The sequence below is a fragment of the Coregonus clupeaformis genome, unplaced genomic scaffold (assembly GCF_020615455.1).
Source record: "Coregonus clupeaformis isolate EN_2021a unplaced genomic scaffold, ASM2061545v1 scaf1763, whole genome shotgun sequence".
Taxonomy (NCBI): Eukaryota; Metazoa; Chordata; class Actinopteri; order Salmoniformes; family Salmonidae; genus Coregonus; species Coregonus clupeaformis.
The window spans coordinates 55,001-74,778 of record NW_025535217.1 but is presented as its reverse complement, the minus strand read 5'-3'; the positions used below and the strand labels follow the sequence as shown (position 1 = coordinate 74,778).

Here is a 19,778-nt window from a genome sequence, read left to right as displayed (position 1 = left end):
CTCAAGGCAAACGTTTGACAATCCTACCGGAGTGTCTGAACTTTCAGACTCAAGGCCCACTGGCAGTGCAGTAGAGAGCGAACTCTAGTCTCGAGGTCTTCACGAATATACCCGAAACCGATTACCACGAGACGGCCACGCACCTCGGATCTGTGTGAAAATATGTGAAATGCCGACTAGATCTGAAATTATATTTGAAGAAGAAAATATCCTGATTAAATGACCTTCGCTACGCATGGCAGAGTTGGTTCAGGTTCTTTCAATATATTAATCTCTATCTTCCGCCTGTCTGCCTCTGTTTGGCTTGAGCTCTCGCTATAGGGAACTAGCATCATTGTTTCAACTTGGCCCTCCCTGTCTCCCATGCCAATGATGCGCTCAGGACAGACAGCTGTATTTGCGCAAGGGATAAGTGTACAGGTAGCCTATTTTATGACCAGTTTCCACTGGAGATATGGGATCAGAAATTGTTGCTAATTCACACTGAGGCACAATGGTTAGGCCTATCAAGGAGTGTTGAACAGGCCAGGTACTTCTATGCGTGCTCAAGCATGATATATACAAAATAAAACATTAAAAAGGGTAAACTCATAATTAAATAATGAATGCGCACGAATTAGCAGGAGACAGAGCGCATTCTGTAGAGAGACGGGCCTATGCATCTTCACCACACGCCCGATCCCGTCTTGTCTCAACATTTTAAATTTGGGATGTCATCTATGAAAATACTAAACAAAATCAATGATTTTAGATACATCTGAAAATGCATGTGAAATGTCAACATGCACTGCCAGACAAGTCAAAACTACACTGCACAAAAAATATTAAAACGCAACATGTAAAGTGTTGGTCCCATGTTACATGTGCTGAAATAAAAGATCCCCGAAATGTTCCATGCGCACAACACAACACAACGCCACAGATGTCTCAAGTTGAGGGAGGGTGCAATTGGCATGGTGATGCAGGAATGTCCACCAGAGCTGTTGCCAGAGAATTGAATGTTAATTTCTCTACCATAATGTCGTTTTGGAGAAGTGGAAGTACGTCCAACCAGCCTCACAACCACAGACCACGTGTATGGCATCGTGTAGGCAAGAGGGCTGCGGATGTCAATGTTGTGAACACAGTGCCTCATGGTGGCGGTGGGGTTATGGTATGGGCAGGCATAAGCTATGGACAACGAACACGATTGCATTTTATCGATGGCAATTTGAATGCACAGAGGTACTGTGACGTGATCCTGAGGCCCATTTTTTAAAGGTATCTGTGACTAACAGATTAATATCTGTATTCCCAGTCATGTGAAATCCATAGATTAGGGCCTAATTATAATGTGAATTTATTTCACTTGACTGATTTCCTTATATGAACTGTAACTCAGTAAAATCTTGGAAATTGTTTCATGTTGCGTTAATATTTTTTGTTCAGTACATTTTGCTTGCTTTCGTGGCAATAAAGCTGCATTTTTATATTTCGGAAAAAAAAATGACTGGGTCCTGTCTGTCTTGGATGGGAATTTTACAGATCCAATTCAGTTTGGAGCTCAATTTCAGGATCCGAGAAGACCTCTACTGTCCAAGACTGGCAGTGCAGTAGCAAACTACCTTGACATTCAGCTCCTTCCTCTCTCATTGCCTTGACTAATAAACACGCTCTTGTGATGTCCTGGTAGGAAATGACAAGGAGTTATGCAGGCTTTTTCTTCTTTCAGGAGAGCAATAAAAGTAGCCCATTCTAAGTTCATAACTAACCTACCTGTAAGCCAACTTTGACATAGTTGAACACTTTCCAGAGACTCAGCAACAGGTTTAACTGTTTGCAGTAATGCAAAGTACAAACAAATTGCTTAGTACCCTAGTTAGACTGCTTGACAGCCACTGCGATCGCAGAGGATTGAAGATGATACCTTAGTAATGTGTGATTACGTGGCAGCAGCAGAATCATGATGGTATTGATACATAGAAGAGGATAAGTTTGGCAACAGCGCTCCAATGGCCTACTACAAACAACTACGACCTTATCACGTCCGGCACTGCCAAACCACATATTGTGCAACCTACTGCTATGAGAAACCCTGAGCTTACTGACAGCTCTAGTCTGTGTTGTCAGTCTGAATGCGATTTTCGGTGTGCCGTAAAACTTGACCTTTCTCTACTCTGCGTAAATGCTATGTCATAGTAGTTCATTCCTTGTTCAGTTCAGTCAAGTGTCCTGCAGGGCCAAGTTTGGGGCAGCTAGCGAGGTAGCGCAGCTTTCTAGTCCAAGTAACTATGCCCACTGGACAGGAAGGTAAAGTTGGGTGGTGGGTTGTTGTTGTTTTGGTTACTCAATCTGTGAGTAGGCTACTTCCTGTTCAATGGGGGAAAATCACCTCTACTACATTCACGTTGAAGAACACTTGTTTCATGTTGAATAGCACCAATGTATAGTTGAGATAACGTTTTTATTTTGCTTATTTGAAAAGCTAGCGTTAGTCAATTTAGCTAGATAGCTAATCGTTATTAGAATGCCTTATCGTTATCAGAATTGTTAGCTAGTTAGTCATCTTGGTAAACACCCTAAATAACCACGTTGAACAGGTTGCAGTGACTTGTAGTGGACCCCCAAAAACGAGTTAGCTAGTTGCGACACAGATGAATGCCTGTTGATGTGAGTTAGTGACAGGCTATCACTAGCAGCTAGGCTAACGTTAGTTAGCTCGCATTTTCTATTCTACGTACAACACGTTTAACCCTTTGTAGTCTGGACAAGATTGAAGCACACGTCCAGTCGCAGTTAGCCACGTATCAACGTACCTGAAGTGTGGTGATGTGTTTGTCGTTGAATTTATTTTCACAATACCGCAACACGAGCGACGTCTTTCCGACACAGCCCTCTCCCAACAAAACCACCTTGAAAGAGTAGGTTTTGTTGCCTGCTCCACCGCCAGCCGCCATGGTGAAATAAATATTATTATGAATAGAAGTAGCCCAGTCGAAGTATCTCCCTCTAATCACATTAGATGTCTCAAATCGAAATCAAGAAATAGTCAAGGACACGAATCCCCTGCGAATCAGAATAGGAACAAATGTCAGTCGCCCAGCTCTTGTAGACCAAAGTGATTTCCCCCACCCTCAGCTCGCTGGTTCGCTCTCCTCTCCCTCTCAACCCGTACTAATGGCGTCTCTTCCTACGTCATGCACGGGGATCATATGATGAACTGGACAGCAACAATCCAAAGTGCTGGAGCTGAACAGTGGCTCAGTCTCCGAAATAATCTGAATATTGCATGTTAGAGCAAAGAAGACAGAAATTAGGAAATGAATAAAAACTGTAAACAAAATAAGACAGTTTGAAAGATGAAAAGTTACAAGCTCGGTAGTCAGTGTAATAAAAACTAGTCCTAAAAACTGAATTATGATGGGCTATGATTCATGTGGTTGGTTGTTCACCAGGATCATTATCTCTGCAATACCCTCCTGAATGAGAATAATTTGTCATACATAAATCATGAGGAATATATTTATCCTCTGAGCCATATGGCAGTGATATTTTATTTAAGCATTTCTGACAATCTGCTTATTTTCACATCAAAATATCATATAATTCTTGCAAGGCTCCCCGAACAAGATGCTGAAGTCCCCAATGCTGTACATACACACAGAGAGAGAGAAGACTAAGTGCTTGCCTCAAATCTGCTTTTTAGAAAGAAGTATGCTTGTTTTGTTCAAACTTGACCTACTTCTGTTTCTACTAGAGACTTATTGGGGTAAAAATTCAGAAAATTACCCCTTTCTTAACTAGATAACGACCATACTTTAAAAAAAAATCCAAGGCACTCTGTTGTGGAAAAGTTAAAAAGCTTTTATTTTAGCGGCTATTGAATAGCAACAAACGTAAGCGCACAAACGCCTTGCGGCTCACCGGCCTTCATCAGGGTGGCCTGTGAGCCGCAACGCGTTGGTGCGTTTGGATTTTTTTGCTATGCAATAGCCGCTAAAATAAAAGCTTTTCAACTTTTTTTCTTTTTTCTTTTTTTATACACAAGAGAGCGTGCAACCCTGGTAGGCTATTTCATTGAGTCTCTAGAGCCTGTATTCACAATTAGCTAATTAATTATTGTTGAAGGTAACAAGTTATCTAAAACATTGGTATCGAAATGATCTCAAGGACATATCAAACCAAACAAAGAGTTTCACTACAGCCTTATCCAACACTAGTTACTGTCACAACAAACCTCTTGAATATCACCTTCAATGAAAAAAAAAAAAAACATTAAAAGTAAGACAGGAATTTTCATACATGCCTGATGACTCAGTCAAATGTTTATTGAAAGCAGTGAGCTAAGTCCTTTTTTGCTAATTACATATTGAAACTGAGCAACATAAAGCCAATGTACAAACAGAATATAAAGTAGTCTACTTTTTTAACAAACCATGAAGTCTACCTGTGCAAAGGGCATACATACAGAACACTTGTTTGAGATTATAACACCCCCACCACTTAAAGCCCTGTACAATAAATGTCCTCTAAAGTGCAAATAGCATTATACATTCACCAGAAAAACTATGACAAAGAAACACTAACAGTGCGAAATAGATGAAGAATATAACCCTCTCCGTGTGTGCACCATATTGCATAATGGATAAATAAAGTAAATAACATTTGGGCAGCTTGATTAGTAAGAACATCTTAAAAAGATGGTATCATGTCAGAAAAGTGTCAATGATGGATTGACCTGACCATCTTAGCAGAGAGATGAATACCGTAAAGACCTCACACTGTACTTAAAAAGGTCATTCGTTTATTTAGAGTTCTCTTTCTCTTCCCGTCTGGGTCTGGGAGATGATGGTCTGGAACCAAGAATAAACAAATGGAAAAATTGCATTTAGACTACACGGCCTGCTGCAGTTACAGAAAGGGGGGAAACTTCATTTAGTCAAATCCACACACTCCAAATGTCAGTCAAATGACAAAAACAAAACAAATAACATTTGTCTGACAAAGTGACATTTGAATCATACTTACATGTCCTTGATAGCTTTCCTCATGAGCTGTCTTGTACATGGGGACATCACATTGTCTGTTGGACTCCTTATTTCAGACCTACATTGCCACACGAGGGAGTAGAGAGAGAGAGAGAGAGAGAGAGAGAGAGAGAGAGAGAGAGAGAGAGAGAGAGAGAGAGTAGAGCGAGAGAAGAGAGAGAGTAGAGCAGAGAGAGAGAGGGAGAGCAGAGAGAGAGAGAGAGGAGAGCAGAGAGAGAGAGGAGTAGAGCAGAGAGAGAGAGAGTAGAGCAGAGAGAGAGAGAGTAGAGAGCAGAGAGAGAGAGAGAGAGAGAGTAGAGCAGAGAGAGAGAGAAGAACAGAGAGAGAGAGTAGAGCAGAGAGAGTAGAGCAGAGCAGAGAGAGAGAGTAGAGAGAGAGAGCAGAGAGAGTAGAGCAGAGCAGAGAGAGAGAGTAGAGAGAGAGAGTAGAGAGAGTAGAGCAGAGCGAGAGAGTAGAGCAGCGAGAGAGAGCGAGAGAGTAGAGTAGAGAGAGAGTAGAGCAGAGAGAGAGAGTAGAGCAGAGAGAATAGAGCAGAGAGAGAGAGTAGAGCAGAGAGAATAGAGCAGAGAGAGAGAGAGAGTAGAGCAGAGAGAGAGAGAGAGAGTAGAGCAGAGAGAGAGTAGAGCAGAGCAGAGAGAGAGTAGAGCAGAGCGAGAGTAGAGCAGAGAGAATATGTCAAGCATGTTAATTTGACAAAAGCTAAATCCCTTCTAGCCAGGACCCTGACTTGGGGCACTCTCACGTGGGTTATAAGTAATCTGTCACATGGTAACGTTACACAGGTGACCGGAAGTATTTGCAAAGGTGAGCGCTTATTATACCTCTGTGGGTGAATTGAATCAAAGATTATGGATATACTGACAAGATACACGTCTCTCCGCCCTAACAATGGGAGTTGTTGTCCACAAAGCGGCACGGCGGACTGTCTAGCTCCCGCCTATCCTTTCTTAGGATTGGTGGATACATCTCATTATTGTAATCCCTTTATGAATATTCAATGAGGGTTGTTGACGTCAACCACCTGTATTCAATCGAGAGATGCTATGCTACTAGCCTCATGCCATGAATATGCATAGTCATCTCGAGACAACACCAATATAAATGTTTTTTTCTCAAAGTTGCCGGGATGTCATGTGTGCTACTTATATCAGTACACCCGTAACAACTTAAGCAATACGAAACGTCTGTTAGGTCAAATAAACTTCAGGTAGAAAATAAGCCATACATTTTTTGGTTGAACAAAAATTCGACACTTCATACAAAAACTCCTTGCTTGGTGGGTGAAAAAACGCCACCTGCTGGAGGAAGGCAGATTTTCCGCAAAGTTGGTCCTCTCTCTTCCTCTCTAATTGAATTGAGAGGAGAGACAGATCTGTATATAATGAAGAGATGCTCATGTCTCCGCCCCAAAAATAGAGTACCACAGTATGAGTCATAATACCCATAAAACCTAGCGGTCAAACAGGGAAATGGTATCAAAACGTTTTTCCCCATAGGGGCTTTTAGAAACACTTAAAATAAGGGCTGTGTTTCGTGTAGGCTTACCCTGGCTTGACGTTTTGATAACAGTGTAAATATATTGGAGAAGGTGACCTTTATCAATATATTTGCCTGTATTTACCCCAACAAATGAAATGCTAATTAGCTGCTAATGTGGCTATCATAAAGAACTACAAATGCCATCATGATCTGGACGATACTGCCGAATCGAGGCAAAGGTAAGAATCTCTGGATTAACTATCTAATGTTAGCTAAATGCAGTAATGAATGAATTGGCTACATTTCTTTAAAATGTACCTGTTAGCAAATGTGCCAGTTAGAGATGACATCCAGGAGCTTGCAGGGATTTGTAGTCTTGCATGATGTCTACTTTTATGCCAATTAACATTTTGGAATCTGAGAGTAAATAGAGCCGAATATATTGACGAATCACCTTGCCCGAGAGAGATTGACATGGTTATCAAAATGTCACTCCAGGGTAAGCCTACACAAAACACAGCCCTTATTTGAAGTGTTTCTCAAATCCCCTATGGGAAAACGATTGGAACCATTTCCCTGCTTGACCGCTAGGTTTTACGGGTATAATGACACCTCCACTGTGGGGCTCTCAGCCGGGAAGACAGGCGACAAGTCACTTCTGCAATTAATGGGAAGACCACCCAACTAAATATCTACGCCTGGAAACCAAATTCTGGTCGATTCATTAAATGCTCTCCACCTGTGCCAGTGGCGTTTCATCGACACTACGCATTGCATAATTTATACTGTATAAAAATTGTAGGTTTTACATGCATTAATCTAACAATCATTTCAACTTTCACAACGTACTTCTCTTGAATCTTCTTTCTTTTCGCCAGGCTTGGTGTCGGTGGCTGTTGATTGAGGTGAGTATACATCGACTGCAGTGCTTTCCCAGAGCTCATTTTCTCTGCAGAAAGCCATCATGACATGAACGACAGTTTATATCCATAGCGAATTATGTAAACATTGTTGCAACTTGCATACAATAACGTACGCTCTACAATACGAACTGGAAATCGTTTTAAATTATGTAATTGATTATAACAACAAGTACACTTTCATTGTAGCAGTTAAAAGAACCCACCTTTATCTTGGTTGCCACAGTCGTGTAGCAAGCAGGAACTAGTAGTCTAGGCTCCAGATCCAGTTCGTTTAGTAACGATCAGCTGCGTTCATGTGAAGTAGGACATTTCGAACGTGGCGCTCCATGACGTTTTTCAAATACGCTCCTCTCATTGGTAGTTGCCACGGCACAAGCATAACAAACCGCCCTCTCAGAAAACATTTGACATACCTCATAATTTTATTTTCTCAGTAACTGTGTACATTACAAGCTTTGTGATTTTTTTTTGGAAAATAAACTCCAATCCTTAGACATGTTTAACCAGAAAAGTCGAATACTTTTCATTGTTGTATAACACAAATGTAATTTACATTCATACATTTTATGTGTAGGAGGAACAGGCACTTTTTCTATATTTCAAACCCACAGCACCAGCTGAGCCTTCAAGTGTACAGAGAATATCCCCATGTATGCTCCAACTAAAACATAATATATTATTTATCGAGAAGCTTTAAAGCGCTCGTTCAAAAGACGTGCGCCCAACGTGGGGCTCGAACCCACGACCCTGAGATTAAGAGTCTCATGCTCTACCGACTGAGCTAGCCGGGCTTGCAACATATCAGGAAACTCCCCCTTTACAAACCATGAGGCGCGAACCCTGCCCCCTCTTTTCTTACAATTCACACAGAGCTCGCTCCAACACTGATGCAATTACTCAGTGAGTCACCACTGCATACACAAAGCCCTTGATCCGTGTTCACAAAGCCTCCCAGGGTAGGAGTTCTGATCTAGGATCAGGTTCCTTCTGTCCACGTCATCTGATTCAATATAATCTAAACGCAAAACTGATCACAGATCAGCACTGCTACTCTAAAAGGCTTCGTGAATACAGACCCTCATCCTAGATCAGCTGCTGGTGTAATCTGTACTCGGATCACGGTCCTTGAAAAGGGTAAACATCACTGGTAATGCTACTCTCTCAACATTCATATGATGCAATAAGGCAAAAATCCATCAAGTATTTATTCCAATGCTAATTGTTTACAGCATCAATTGGAGACTTATCAAAACAACCATTACAAACCACATTTGTAAAGGACTTAATAATAATAATATGCCATTTGTTTGGGGGCTGGTGACATAAAACACTTTCACTTCTGTCTCTCTCATTCCTTCTCTAATGTAGGGTGTAGGCTCCTCTCACCCCGTCTCTCACCCCTTCTCTCACCCCGTCTCTCACCCCTTCTCTAGTGTAGGGTGTAGGCTCCTCTCACCCCTTCTCTCACTACTTCTCTAGTGTAGGGTGTAGGCTCCTCTCACCCCTTCTCTCACCCCTTCTCTAGTGTAGGGTGTAGGCTCCTCTCACCCCTTCTCTCACCCCTTCTCTAGTGTAGGGTGTAGGCTCCTCTCCCCCTTCTCTCACCCCCTTCTCTAGTGTAGGGTGTAGGCTCCTCACCCCTTCTCTCACCCCTTCTCTCACCCCTTCTCTAGTGTAGGGTGTAGGCTTCTCTCACCCCTTCTCTAGTGTAGGGTGTAGGCTCCTCACCCCTTCTCTCACCCCGTCTCTCACCCCGTCTCTCACCCCTTCTCTAGTGTAGGGTGTAGGCTCCTCACCCCTTCTCTCACCCCTTCTCTCACCCCCGTCTCTCACCCCTTCTCTAGTGTAGGGTGTAGGCTCCTCACCCCTTCTCTCACCCCGTCTCTCACCCCTTCTCTAGTGTAGGGTGTAGGCTCCTCACCCCGTCTCTCACCCCTTCTCTCACCCCTTCTCTCACCCCCTTCTCTCACCCCTTCTCTAGTGTAGGGTGTAGGCTCCTCACCCCTTCTCTCACCCCTTCTCTCACCCCGTCTCTCACCCCTTCTCTAGTGTAGGGTGTAGGCTCCTCACCCCTTCTCTCACCCCGTCTCTCACCCCTTCTCTAGTGTAGGGTGTAGGCTCCTCACCCCGTCTCTCACCCCTTCTCTCACCCCTTCTCTCACCCCTTCTCTAGTGTAGGGTGTAGGCTCCTCACCCCTTCTCTCACCCCTTCTCTCACCCCGTCTCTCACCCCTTCTCTAGTGTAGGGTGTAGGCTCCTCACCCCTTCTCTCACCCCTTCTCTCACCCCGTCTCTCACCCCTTCTCTAGTGTAGGGTGTAGGCCTACTCAAAAGAGAGTATTACAACAAAAACTCACTATCAAACAAAAAACACTGCTCTCCTATAAAGTCCATACACTTAATGCATTTCAGGAAACAATATAAATTCAAATCTAGATAATGAAAATCAACACTGCTCTCCTATAAAGTCCATGCACTTAATGCATTTCAGGAAACAATATAAATCTAGATGATTAAACTAAGATCAACAAATGTATTACCAAAAAGACACACAATCAGAGTTGAGGTTATTTGTAGCATGGTAACTCCATTTCCTTAGACAACAAGCTAGACCATACTAGGTCAAGTATAAAACATTTCCTTAGACAACAAGCTAGACCATACTAGGTCAAGTATAAAACATTGTATATTGTGGTAGTGGCACGGCTTCAATACAACAAGCAAAACATTTGCTCCAAATTTTGACAAAACAAACATTTGCTCCAACATTTGAAAACACAAATCAGGGAAGTGTAAAGAGCTCCTTCCCTAGTGAGGCCAGAAGCCCCATGCAACACCGGGAAGAACCAAAGCTACTATGATGGAAGAGAAGAGGTTAACGCCATTGTTGTCCAGGATAGGCTTCCCACATATCCGCTTCGTTGTCACAGACTCATAGTTCACAACCTTTCCAACGCTGGCATCATAACCTGGGGAAGAACAGACATCATCTATGAGTAAGAGTGGAGCAGACATTTTCAATGCCTGCGATGTTTGAAATTAAAGACACTTCAAGCGCCTGCTGATATCCATTTGGAATGTATTAAACATATGTAAAAACAAATTTTAAAGGGGTCCATTCAATATGAAAAATCCAAATAAATGAATAACATATTAATCTATATCTCTAGTTAGTTATGTGTCCTTTTCCCTGATAATAACATGAACTAATCCCTGATAATAACATGTTAATAACTAATCCCTGATAATAACGATCTAATCCCTGATAATAACATGAATAACTAATGGTTGTCAGACCCACCTGAGTACTGCCAGTGTGCTCCCAGGACAGAGTCCAGCATGGACCCCACTAGGCCAGCCATGGCTCCATAGACTATGATTGGCCACTGGGGATCAGCCAGGTGCAGGTCACGGACCAATAGGATTTGAGAGATATAGTAAGCCACGCCCACTGCCAGGCCCCCCAGGAAGCTAGCCAGTAGACCCACTGGGGTCACTCCTCCATTGGTGCCTGTGAAAAGAACAGAGGAACCATTAACACCAATGGAGAGGCTAGCTCTCATGGGGCGCATTGTTAGAACTGACGGTGAATTGGATCCACTAGTAGGCACAGGTGTAGTAGAAACATTTATCTAAAAACAAGCTCCCAAAATAGGAACAGGATGCAGGAAGACTAGACTATTTACAGTATACTATGTGGTTACTATCCCTTACCCCCATTGAAACTGTGTTCAGGTCAATGTCTGTCAGAGGCTAGCACTGAACACAAAACATTATTTACATTACATTTCAATTAACTGACTCCAACCCTGTCCCCTTTTAGATTTCACATATCACCCACAGTCTTTTATCCTGTTACTCATCAATGTGAAAAGAAAAGTTGTTGACTGAACAGTCAGTAAACAGATTGACTTTCTTTCCAACCAACCCTCTAGTGTCTAAAATGCTGACACATTTATCAGAAGGAGAAAGGCTTTCAAATCAAAAGATGTGCGCCCAACGTGGGGCTCGAACCCACGACCCTGAGATTAAGAGTCTCATGCTCTACCGACTGAGCTAGCCGGGCTTGCATCACCACATAACACCACCCACATACAGGCCTCAGTGTGAACCAACCCTGTCCACTGACAGACCTCACAGGGTGTGAACCAACCCTGTCCACTGACAGACCTCACAGGGTGTGAACCAACCCTGTCCACTGACAGACCTCACAGGGTGTGAACCAACCCTGTCCACTGACAGACCTCACAGGGTGTGAACCAACCCTGTCCACTGACAGACCTCACAGGGTGTGAACCAACCCTGCCTCTTGGATTTCACCAGTCCTCTATATCACCACCCTAGTACTCATCACTATCAGAAGTTGTTGTTTGAACTAAACAGTCCAACAAATACTGGTCATTTATGTTGCACCTGTACTAACAACTATACCTCTAAGGCTGGTTTCCCGGACACAGATGAAGTCCTAGTCAAAAAACATGCTCAATTGAGATTCTTCATAGGAAGTGCTTTTAGTCTAATAATATAATAAATAATATGCCATTTAGCAGACGCTTTTATCCAAAGCGACTTACAGTCATGAGTGCATACATTTTTGTGTATGGGTGGTCCCGGGGATCGAACCCACTACCCTGGCGTTACAAGCGCCGTGCTCTACCAATTGAGCTACAGAGGACTATGCTTAATCTGTGTCCAGGAAACTACCTGGTATGCAAATCAAAAAGTTAGCGCCCAACGTGGGGCTCGAACCCACGACCCTGAGATTAAGAGTCTCATGCTCTACCGACTGAGCTAGCCGGGCTTGCATCACCACATATCACCACCCCCATACAGGCCTCAGTGTGAACCAACCCTGTCCACTGACAGACCTCACAGGGTGTGAACCAACCCTGTCCACTGACAGACCTCACAGGGTGTGAACCAACCCTGTCCTCTGACAGACCTCACAGGGTGTGAACCAACCCTGTCCACTGACAGACCTCACAGGGTGTGAACCAACCCTGTCCACTGACAGACCTCACAGGGTGTGAACCAACCGTGTCCACTGACAGACCTCACAGGGTGTGAACCAACCCTGTCCACTGACAGACCTCACAGGGTGTGAACCAACCCTGTCCACTGACAGACCTCACAGGGTGTGAACCAACCCTGTCCACTGACAGACCTCACAGGGTGTGAACCAACCCTGTCCACTGACAGACCTCACAGGGTGTGAACCAACCGTGTCCACTGACAGACCTCACAGGGTGTGAACCAACCCTGCCTCTTGGATTTCACCAGTCCTCTATATCACCACCCTAGTACTCATCACTGTCAGAAGTTGTTGTTTGAACTAAACAGTCCAACAAATACTGGTCATTTATGGTGCACCTGTACTAACAACTATACCTCTAAGGCTGGTTTCCCGGACACAGATGAAGTCCTAGTCCAAAAACATGCTCAATTGAGACTCTTCATAGGAAGTGCTTTTTAGTCTAGGACTATGCTTAATCTGTGTCCAGGAAACTACCCGGTATGCAAATCAAAATGTTTGCGCCCAACGTGGGGCTCGAACCCACGACCCTGAGATTAAGAGTCTCATGCTCTACCGACTGAGCTAGCCGGGCCTGAGGGCAACTGGAATTCCCCGCGCATAGGAACTGTCAAGATGAGTCAGGAACCCTGCCCCCTCCTGGTTTTAACATCACCTGCCACAGTCATTTACTGGAATGATCTTCTTCCTCAACACTGAGAATAGTTGTAAGTGGAGTCGCACTGTCAATAGATAGACATTATTTACATTACATTTCAATTAACTGACTCCAACCCTGTCCCCTTTTAGATTTCACATATCACCCACAGTCTTTTATCCTGTTACTCATCAATGTGAAAAGAAAAGTTGTTGACTGAACAGTCAGTAAACAGATTGACTTTCTTTCCAACCAACCCTCTAGTGTCTAAAATGCTGACACATTTATCAGAAGGAGAAAGGCTTTCAAATCAAAAGATGTGCGCCCAACGTGGGGCTCGAACCCACGACCCTGAGATTAAGAGTCTCATGCTCTACCGACTGAGCTAGCCGGGCCTGGAGGCACAGCCCACACCAGCCCAACTTAACACAACTCTTAGACCAGGATGGGAAATAACAGCCCAATATGTAATAACTCTTAGACCAGGTTGGGAAATAACAGCCCAATATGTAATAACTCTTAGACCAGGTTGGGAAATAACAGCCCAATATGTAATAACTCTTAGACCAGGTTGGGAAATAACAGCCCAATATGTAATAACTCTTAGACCAGGTTGGGAAATAACAGCCCAATATGTAATAACTCTTAGACCAGGTTGGGAAATAACAGCCCAATATGTAATAACTCTTAGACCAGGTTGGGAAATAACAGCCCAATATGTAATAACTCTTAGACCAGGTTGGGAAATAACAGCCCAATATGTAATAACTCTTAGACCAGGTTGGGAAATAACAGCCCAATATGTAATAACTCTTAGACCAGGTTGGGAAATGACACCCCACACCAGCCCAACATGTAACAACTCGTAGACCAGGTTGGGAAATGACCAGTCTAGAGACAATAATAGTAACAACTATCAAAATTAAGTACCCTCTTTTTACATACACTCCACCAAATGGCACCCTATTCCCTATATAGTGCACTACTTTTGACCAGGGTATTTGTGCCATTTGGACTTAGCCATAGTGTGGGGCTGAAAGACATGGTCCAAAGGTCTCATGACCCCCCCCATAGAGAGACAGACCCTGCCAGGAATAGCCTGAATATGGATATATCCTTTAACTTCCTGTTAACAAGCCTCATGACAGCATGAGACTTGACCTTTGACCATGTCCTATACCCTAATCCTCCACTTGTGATAGGACATAGCATTATTACATGGTATAATAGCACCATTATAAACATTCATTTAGTCATTACTGGTTATATATATATATATATATATATATATATATATATATATATATATATATATATATATATATATACACACACACAGTACCAGTCAAAAGTTTGGACACGTCTACTCATTCAAGTGTTTTTCTTTATTTTTTTCTTCTACATTGTACATGATTCCATGTGTTATTTCATAGTTTTGATCAAAATCAAATCAAATTTTATTAGCCACATGCGCCCGAATACAACAGGTGTAGACATTACAGTGAAATGCTTACTTACAGCCCTTAACCAACAGTGCATTTATTTTTTAGTAAAAAGTAAAATAAAACAACAACAAAAAAGTGTTGAGAAAAAAAGAGCAGAAGTAAAATAAAATAACAGTAGTGAGGCTATATACATATTATATACAGGGGGGGTACCGGTACTGAGTCAATGTGCGGGGGGCACCGGCTAGTTGAGGTAGTTGAGGTAATATGTACATGTGGGTAGAGTTAAAGTGACTATGCATAAATAATTAACAGAGTAGCAGCAGCGTAAAAGGATGGGGTGGGGGGGGGCAGTGCAAATAGTCTGGGTAGCCATGATTAGCTGTTCAGGAGTCTTATGGCTTGGGGGTAGAAGCTGTTGAGAAGTCTTTTGGACCTAGACTTGGCACTCCGGTACCGTTTGTCGTGCGGTAGCAGAGAGAACAGTCTATGACTAGGGTGGCTGGAGTCTTTGACAATTTTGAGGGCCTTCCTCTGACACCGCCTGGTATAGAGGTCCTGGATGGCAGGAAGCTTGGCCCCAGTGATGTACTGGGCCGTACGCACTACCCTCTGTAGTGCCTTGTGGTCGAGGCCAAGCAGTTGCCATACCAGGCGGTGATGCAACCAGTCAGGATGCTCCGATGGTGCAGCTGTATAACATTTTGAGGATCTGAGGACCCATGCCAAATCTTTTCAGTCTCCTGAGGGGGAATAGGCTTTGTCGTGCCCTCTTCACGACTGTCTTGGTGTGTTTGGACCATGATAGTTTGTTGGTGATGTGGACACCAAGGAACTTGAAGCTCTCAACCTGTTCCACTACAGCCCCATCGATGAGAATGGGGGTGTGCTCAGTCCTCTTTTTTTTTCCTGTAGTCCATAATCATCTCCTTTGTCTTGGTCACATTGAGGGAGAGGTTGTTATCCTGGCACCATACGGCCAGGTCTCTGACCTCCTCCCTATAGGCTGTCTCATCGTTGTCGGTGATCAGCCCCCCCCCCCCACCTTGTCACAACACAACTGATTGGTTGAAACGCATTAAGAAGGAAAGAAATTCCACAAATTAACTTTTAAGAAGGCACACCTGTTAATTTAAATGCATTCAAGGTGACTACCTCATGAAGCTGGTTGAGAGAATGCCAAGAGTGTGCAAAGCTGTCATCAAGGCAAAGGGTGGCTACTTTGAAGAATCTCAAATATAAAATGTATTTTGATTTGTTTAAATTTTTTTGGGTTACTACATGATTCCATATGTATTATTTCATAAGTTTTGATGTCTTCACTATTATTCTACAATGTAGAAAATAGTAAAAATAAAGAAAAACCCTTGAATGAGTAGGTGTAGCCAAACGCTTGACTGGTACTGTATATATGGCCCTTTACGGAGTTAATGAGCCTGGGTTTGGTCTGGCTGAGGACGGGCCCCACCTCTGATGCCCAGGTGTGTGTGTGTACCTGTAGGAACCTCTCTCCAGGAGGTGATGAGCCTGGGCTTGGTCTGGCTGAGGACGGGCCCCACCTCTGATGCCCAGGTGTCCCCCGTAGAGCAGGCCAAGGCCCCCAGCAGAGACAGGCACATCCAGGAGGCCGAGTACTGCTTCCCAAAGTCCACCGGCATCTCCCCAGGACCCACCTGATATTAACCAGGACCACACAATGGAAATAACCTCAGATGTGTGATGATGTACTGTTGGCTGAGGCAGCTGTATATGTATTTAAATGTATAATTAATTAAATTCATTGATTGACCTCGATCATATAGAGCAGGGCCAGCTCTGTGGGGACACCACCGTTACAGAACACCTGCACCCAGTTCCTCTGACCACCTGGAGGGCAAAGGGGACACACATTAAAATGATAGTTCACTTCCAAATGTTTCACTTACTTTTGACCTCCCTAGGGGGTTGTTTTTTTCCCTTGTTTAAATAAGCTAAAACTTCAAAAAGGTGAACTATCCCTTTAAGGTCAAATGGCTTATGCAGGTTTGTCAGATATCACTGACTGAGGCAGATAGACCAACCAATCCAGTAGCAGGCTGTTGCTGACTGGGGTGTGGCCTGACTGGGGCGTGGCCTGACTGGGGCGTGGCCTGACTGGGGCGTGGCCTGACTGGGGTGTGGCCTGACTGGGGCGTGGCCCGACTGGGGCGTGGCCTGACTGGGGCGTGGCCTGACTGGGGTGTGGCCTGACTCTCTAGAGATTCATTTAGCTTAGCTACTGTAGCTTGTTACCTTCTTTATATTCAGAGTCCAGCTTCTTCTTGACTTCTTGTTTCCAGCGCGTCAGCTTGGAGGAAGTGATGAAGAAAGCCAGCAGGGCGGAGAAGAAGCTCATGTTGGCCATGGTGAGGATGAAGCCGACCAGCAGGGCTGTAGGGACAGAGAACTAAAGCATTAAAACAATGCAACTCAAACACACTTGCCTGGTCCCAGATCTGTTTGTACTTGTTTTTATAGCCAACTCTTATGGCCGTTGTTATGACCACGTGTTTGTTTGACATAACAACAACCACAGGAGCTGGCACTAACAGATCTGGGACCAGGTTACAAACTAGGCCTAACTACCTTATCAGAACAGTACTGCAGGACATCGACTCTCTCCATATGATTTCTGAAAGAATCATGATGAAAGTGGCCATTTTATGCCCTTTTTAGACCAATACATGCCTCCTGTAAGACCCTATGATCTGTGAACCGTTCATGAGACAGACATCTTGGTGATATTATCCTTCTTATAGTGTGCTCAACCATATGGAGTATGACTTGGATTATGAAAAAAATATTTCACATTCATTTATTCAACATAAAAAAAATATTAATATGAATATCTGAAAAGTACCCTTTTTGATTTTGTTCATTTTAAGACATATTGTCTTGGAACAATATACTCTACATCATGTCAGTGATTCTCCGTTAACACAGGTGAGAGAGTGTTGACAAGGACAAGGGTGGAGATCACTCTGTCATGCTGATTGAGTTAGAATAACAGACTGGAAGCTTTAAAAAGGAGGGTGGTGCTTGAAATCATTGTTCTTCCTCTGTTAACCATGGTTACCTGCAAGGAAACACGTGCCGTCATCATTGCGTTGCACAAAAAGGGCTTCACAGGCAAGGATATTGCTGCTAGTAAGATTGTACCTAAATCAACCATTTATCATGAATAAAGAATGGTAACAACACATCCTCTGAGAGCAACTTCTCCCAACCATCCAAGAACAGTTTGGTGACGACCAATGCCTTTTCCAGCATGATGGAGCACCTTGCCATAAGGCAAAAGTGATAACTAAGTGGCTCGGGGAACAAAACATCAACATTTTGGGTCCATGGCCAGGAAAACTCCCCAGACCTTAATCCCATTGAGAACTTGTGGTCGATTCTCAAGAGGCGGGTGGACAAACAAAAACCCACAAATTCGGGCAAACTCCAAGCATTGATTATGCAAGAATGGGCTGCCATCAGTCAGGATGTGGCCCAGAAGTTAATTGACAGCATGCCAGGGCGGATTGCAGAGGTCTTGAAAAAGAAGGGTCAACACTGCAAATATTGACTCTTTGCATAAACTTAATGTAACTGTCAATAAAAGCCTTTGACACTTATGGAACGCTTGTAATTATACTTCAGTATACCATAGTAACATCTGACAAAAATATCTCATAACACTGAAGCTGCGAACTTTGTGAAGACCAATACTTGTGTCATTCTCAAAACTTTTGACCATGACTGTATAAGTCTAAAAAGAGCCTACAATTGCCACTTCCATCATGATTTTCTCAAAAATTGTTTGTGATACAAACGTCAAAACAACCTTCCTCCCAGTTTATATGTGAGAATTGCCTGAACAATCTGCGATACCCCCAAAAAATATTTCCGGCCTATTCTGCCGTGGAATGTGCCAATTAATACATGAATAAACTGCTCCATCAGTTGAATCATGTGACTCAGCACAGAACCCCGATTTTAAAAGGGAATGGTGACTAAATCAGTTCCTCTCAGATCCAAATCACTACACCACATGAGAACCGCCGGTGGCCTGGCTAATGTGTGACTGACGTCAGGGCAACCACTCTTCTCAAACGTACGCCTGGGGCTTGCTGTAACTGTGTGGAACGCATCTTAGATATAATAATAGGAGTCTCTGTTGGGTGTTTGATGCAATTAGTCATTCTAAGATGCGTTCCACACAGAGACTCCTGAGGTTAAAGTGATACTTGGGATTTTGGCAAATCAGTCCCCGAGTGGCGCAGTGGTCTAAGGCACTGCATCGGCAGTGCTAGCTGTGCCACTCAGAGATCCTGGTTTGAATCCAGGCTCTGTCGTAGGCCGGCCGCGACCGGGAGACCTATGGGGCGGCGCACAATTGGCCCAGCTCGTCCAGGGTAGGGGAGGGAAATGGCCGGCAGGGATGTAGCTCAGTTGGTAGAGCATGGCGTTTGCAATGCCAGGGTTGTGGGTTCAATTCCCACGGGGGGCCAGTATGAAAAATAAAAAAATAATGTAATTCGCTTCTGGATAAGAGCGTCTGCTAAATGACTTAAAATGTTTAAAAAATGCTTTATCTACTTCCCCAGAGTCCGATGAACTCTCGGATACACATTTGTCTCTGTGTCCTGTATGAAGGAAGTATCTACAGTAGATAGATACTGAATAGTATTATGCAGTATATATATAATTCAGATACTGAATAGGACTATGCTGTACATATACAGATACTGAATAGTATTATACAGTACATACAGCACCAGTCAAAAGTTTGGACACACCTACTCATTCAAGGGTTTTTCTTTATTTTTACTATTTTCTACATTGTAGAATAATAGTGAATACATCAAAACTATGAAATAACACATATGGAACCAAAAAAGTGTTAAACAAATCAAAATACATTTTATATTTGAGATTCTTCAAAAATAGCCACCCTTTGCCTTGATGACAGCTTTGCACACTCTTGGCATTCTCTCAACCAGCTTCATGAGGAATGCTTTTCCAACAGTCTTGAAGGAGTTCCCACATATGCTGAGCACTTGTTGGCTGCTTTTCCTTCACTCTGCGGTCCAACTCATTCCAAACCATTTCAAATTGGGTTGAGGTCGGGTGATTGTGGAGGCCAGGTCATCTGATGCAGCACTCCATCACTCTCCTTGGTCAAATAGCTCTTACACAGCCTGGAGGTGTGTTTTGGGTCATTGTCCTGTTGAA

At 43.5% G+C, this 19,778-nt stretch overlaps 2 protein-coding genes, 1 long non-coding RNA gene and 5 other non-coding genes across 9 annotated transcripts in view; all 8 read right to left on the bottom strand.

Annotated features, from left to right (window-relative positions):
- The window catches only part of LOC121553382 (ras-related protein Rab-21), a 31,911-nt gene extending 28,772 nt beyond the window's left edge, over positions 1 to 3,139 (bottom strand). The window contains 1 exon segment of the mRNA XM_045218741.1: positions 2,796 to 3,139. Within this exon segment, the coding sequence (XP_045074676.1) occupies positions 2,796 to 2,936 (141 nt within the window). The 5' untranslated portion in view covers positions 2,937 to 3,139.
- Positions 3,140 to 4,761: 1,622 nt separating this feature from the next.
- On the bottom strand, positions 4,762 to 7,727 carry LOC123487518. The gene is made up of 4 exons (XR_006659800.1): positions 7,633 to 7,727; positions 7,356 to 7,455; positions 5,008 to 5,085; positions 4,762 to 4,832 (listed from the first exon to the last, which is right to left on the bottom strand). It is a non-coding gene; the product is annotated as an uncharacterized LOC123487518 (long non-coding RNA).
- A 420-nt stretch (positions 7,728 to 8,147) lies between these two features.
- On the bottom strand, positions 8,148 to 8,220 carry trnak-cuu. The gene has a single exon. It is a non-coding gene; the product is annotated as a tRNA-Lys (tRNA).
- A 1,588-nt stretch (positions 8,221 to 9,808) lies between these two features.
- LOC123487516 (transmembrane protein 19-like) overlaps positions 9,809 to 19,778 on the bottom strand; it is a 21,402-nt gene continuing 11,432 nt past the window's right edge. For both annotated transcript variants that reach the window (XM_045218740.1, XM_045218739.1), the window contains exons 4-8: positions 16,815 to 16,952; positions 16,333 to 16,409; positions 16,039 to 16,216; positions 10,731 to 10,940; positions 9,809 to 10,398 (exon numbers count right to left, since the gene is read on the bottom strand). In XM_045218740.1, coding sequence (XP_045074675.1) covers positions 10,238 to 10,398; positions 10,731 to 10,940; positions 16,039 to 16,216; positions 16,333 to 16,409; positions 16,815 to 16,952 — 764 coding nt within the window. In that variant the 3' untranslated portion in view covers positions 9,809 to 10,237. The remainder of the gene's footprint in view (positions 10,399 to 10,730; positions 10,941 to 16,038; positions 16,217 to 16,332; positions 16,410 to 16,814; positions 16,953 to 19,778) is intronic.
- trnak-cuu lies at positions 11,423 to 11,495 on the bottom strand. The gene has a single exon. It is a non-coding gene; the product is annotated as a tRNA-Lys (tRNA).
- trnak-cuu lies at positions 12,158 to 12,230 on the bottom strand. Its single transcript has one exon. It is a non-coding gene; the product is annotated as a tRNA-Lys (tRNA).
- Positions 12,963 to 13,035, bottom strand: trnak-cuu. Its single transcript has one exon. It is a non-coding gene; the product is annotated as a tRNA-Lys (tRNA).
- trnak-cuu lies at positions 13,421 to 13,493 on the bottom strand. The gene has a single exon. It is a non-coding gene; the product is annotated as a tRNA-Lys (tRNA).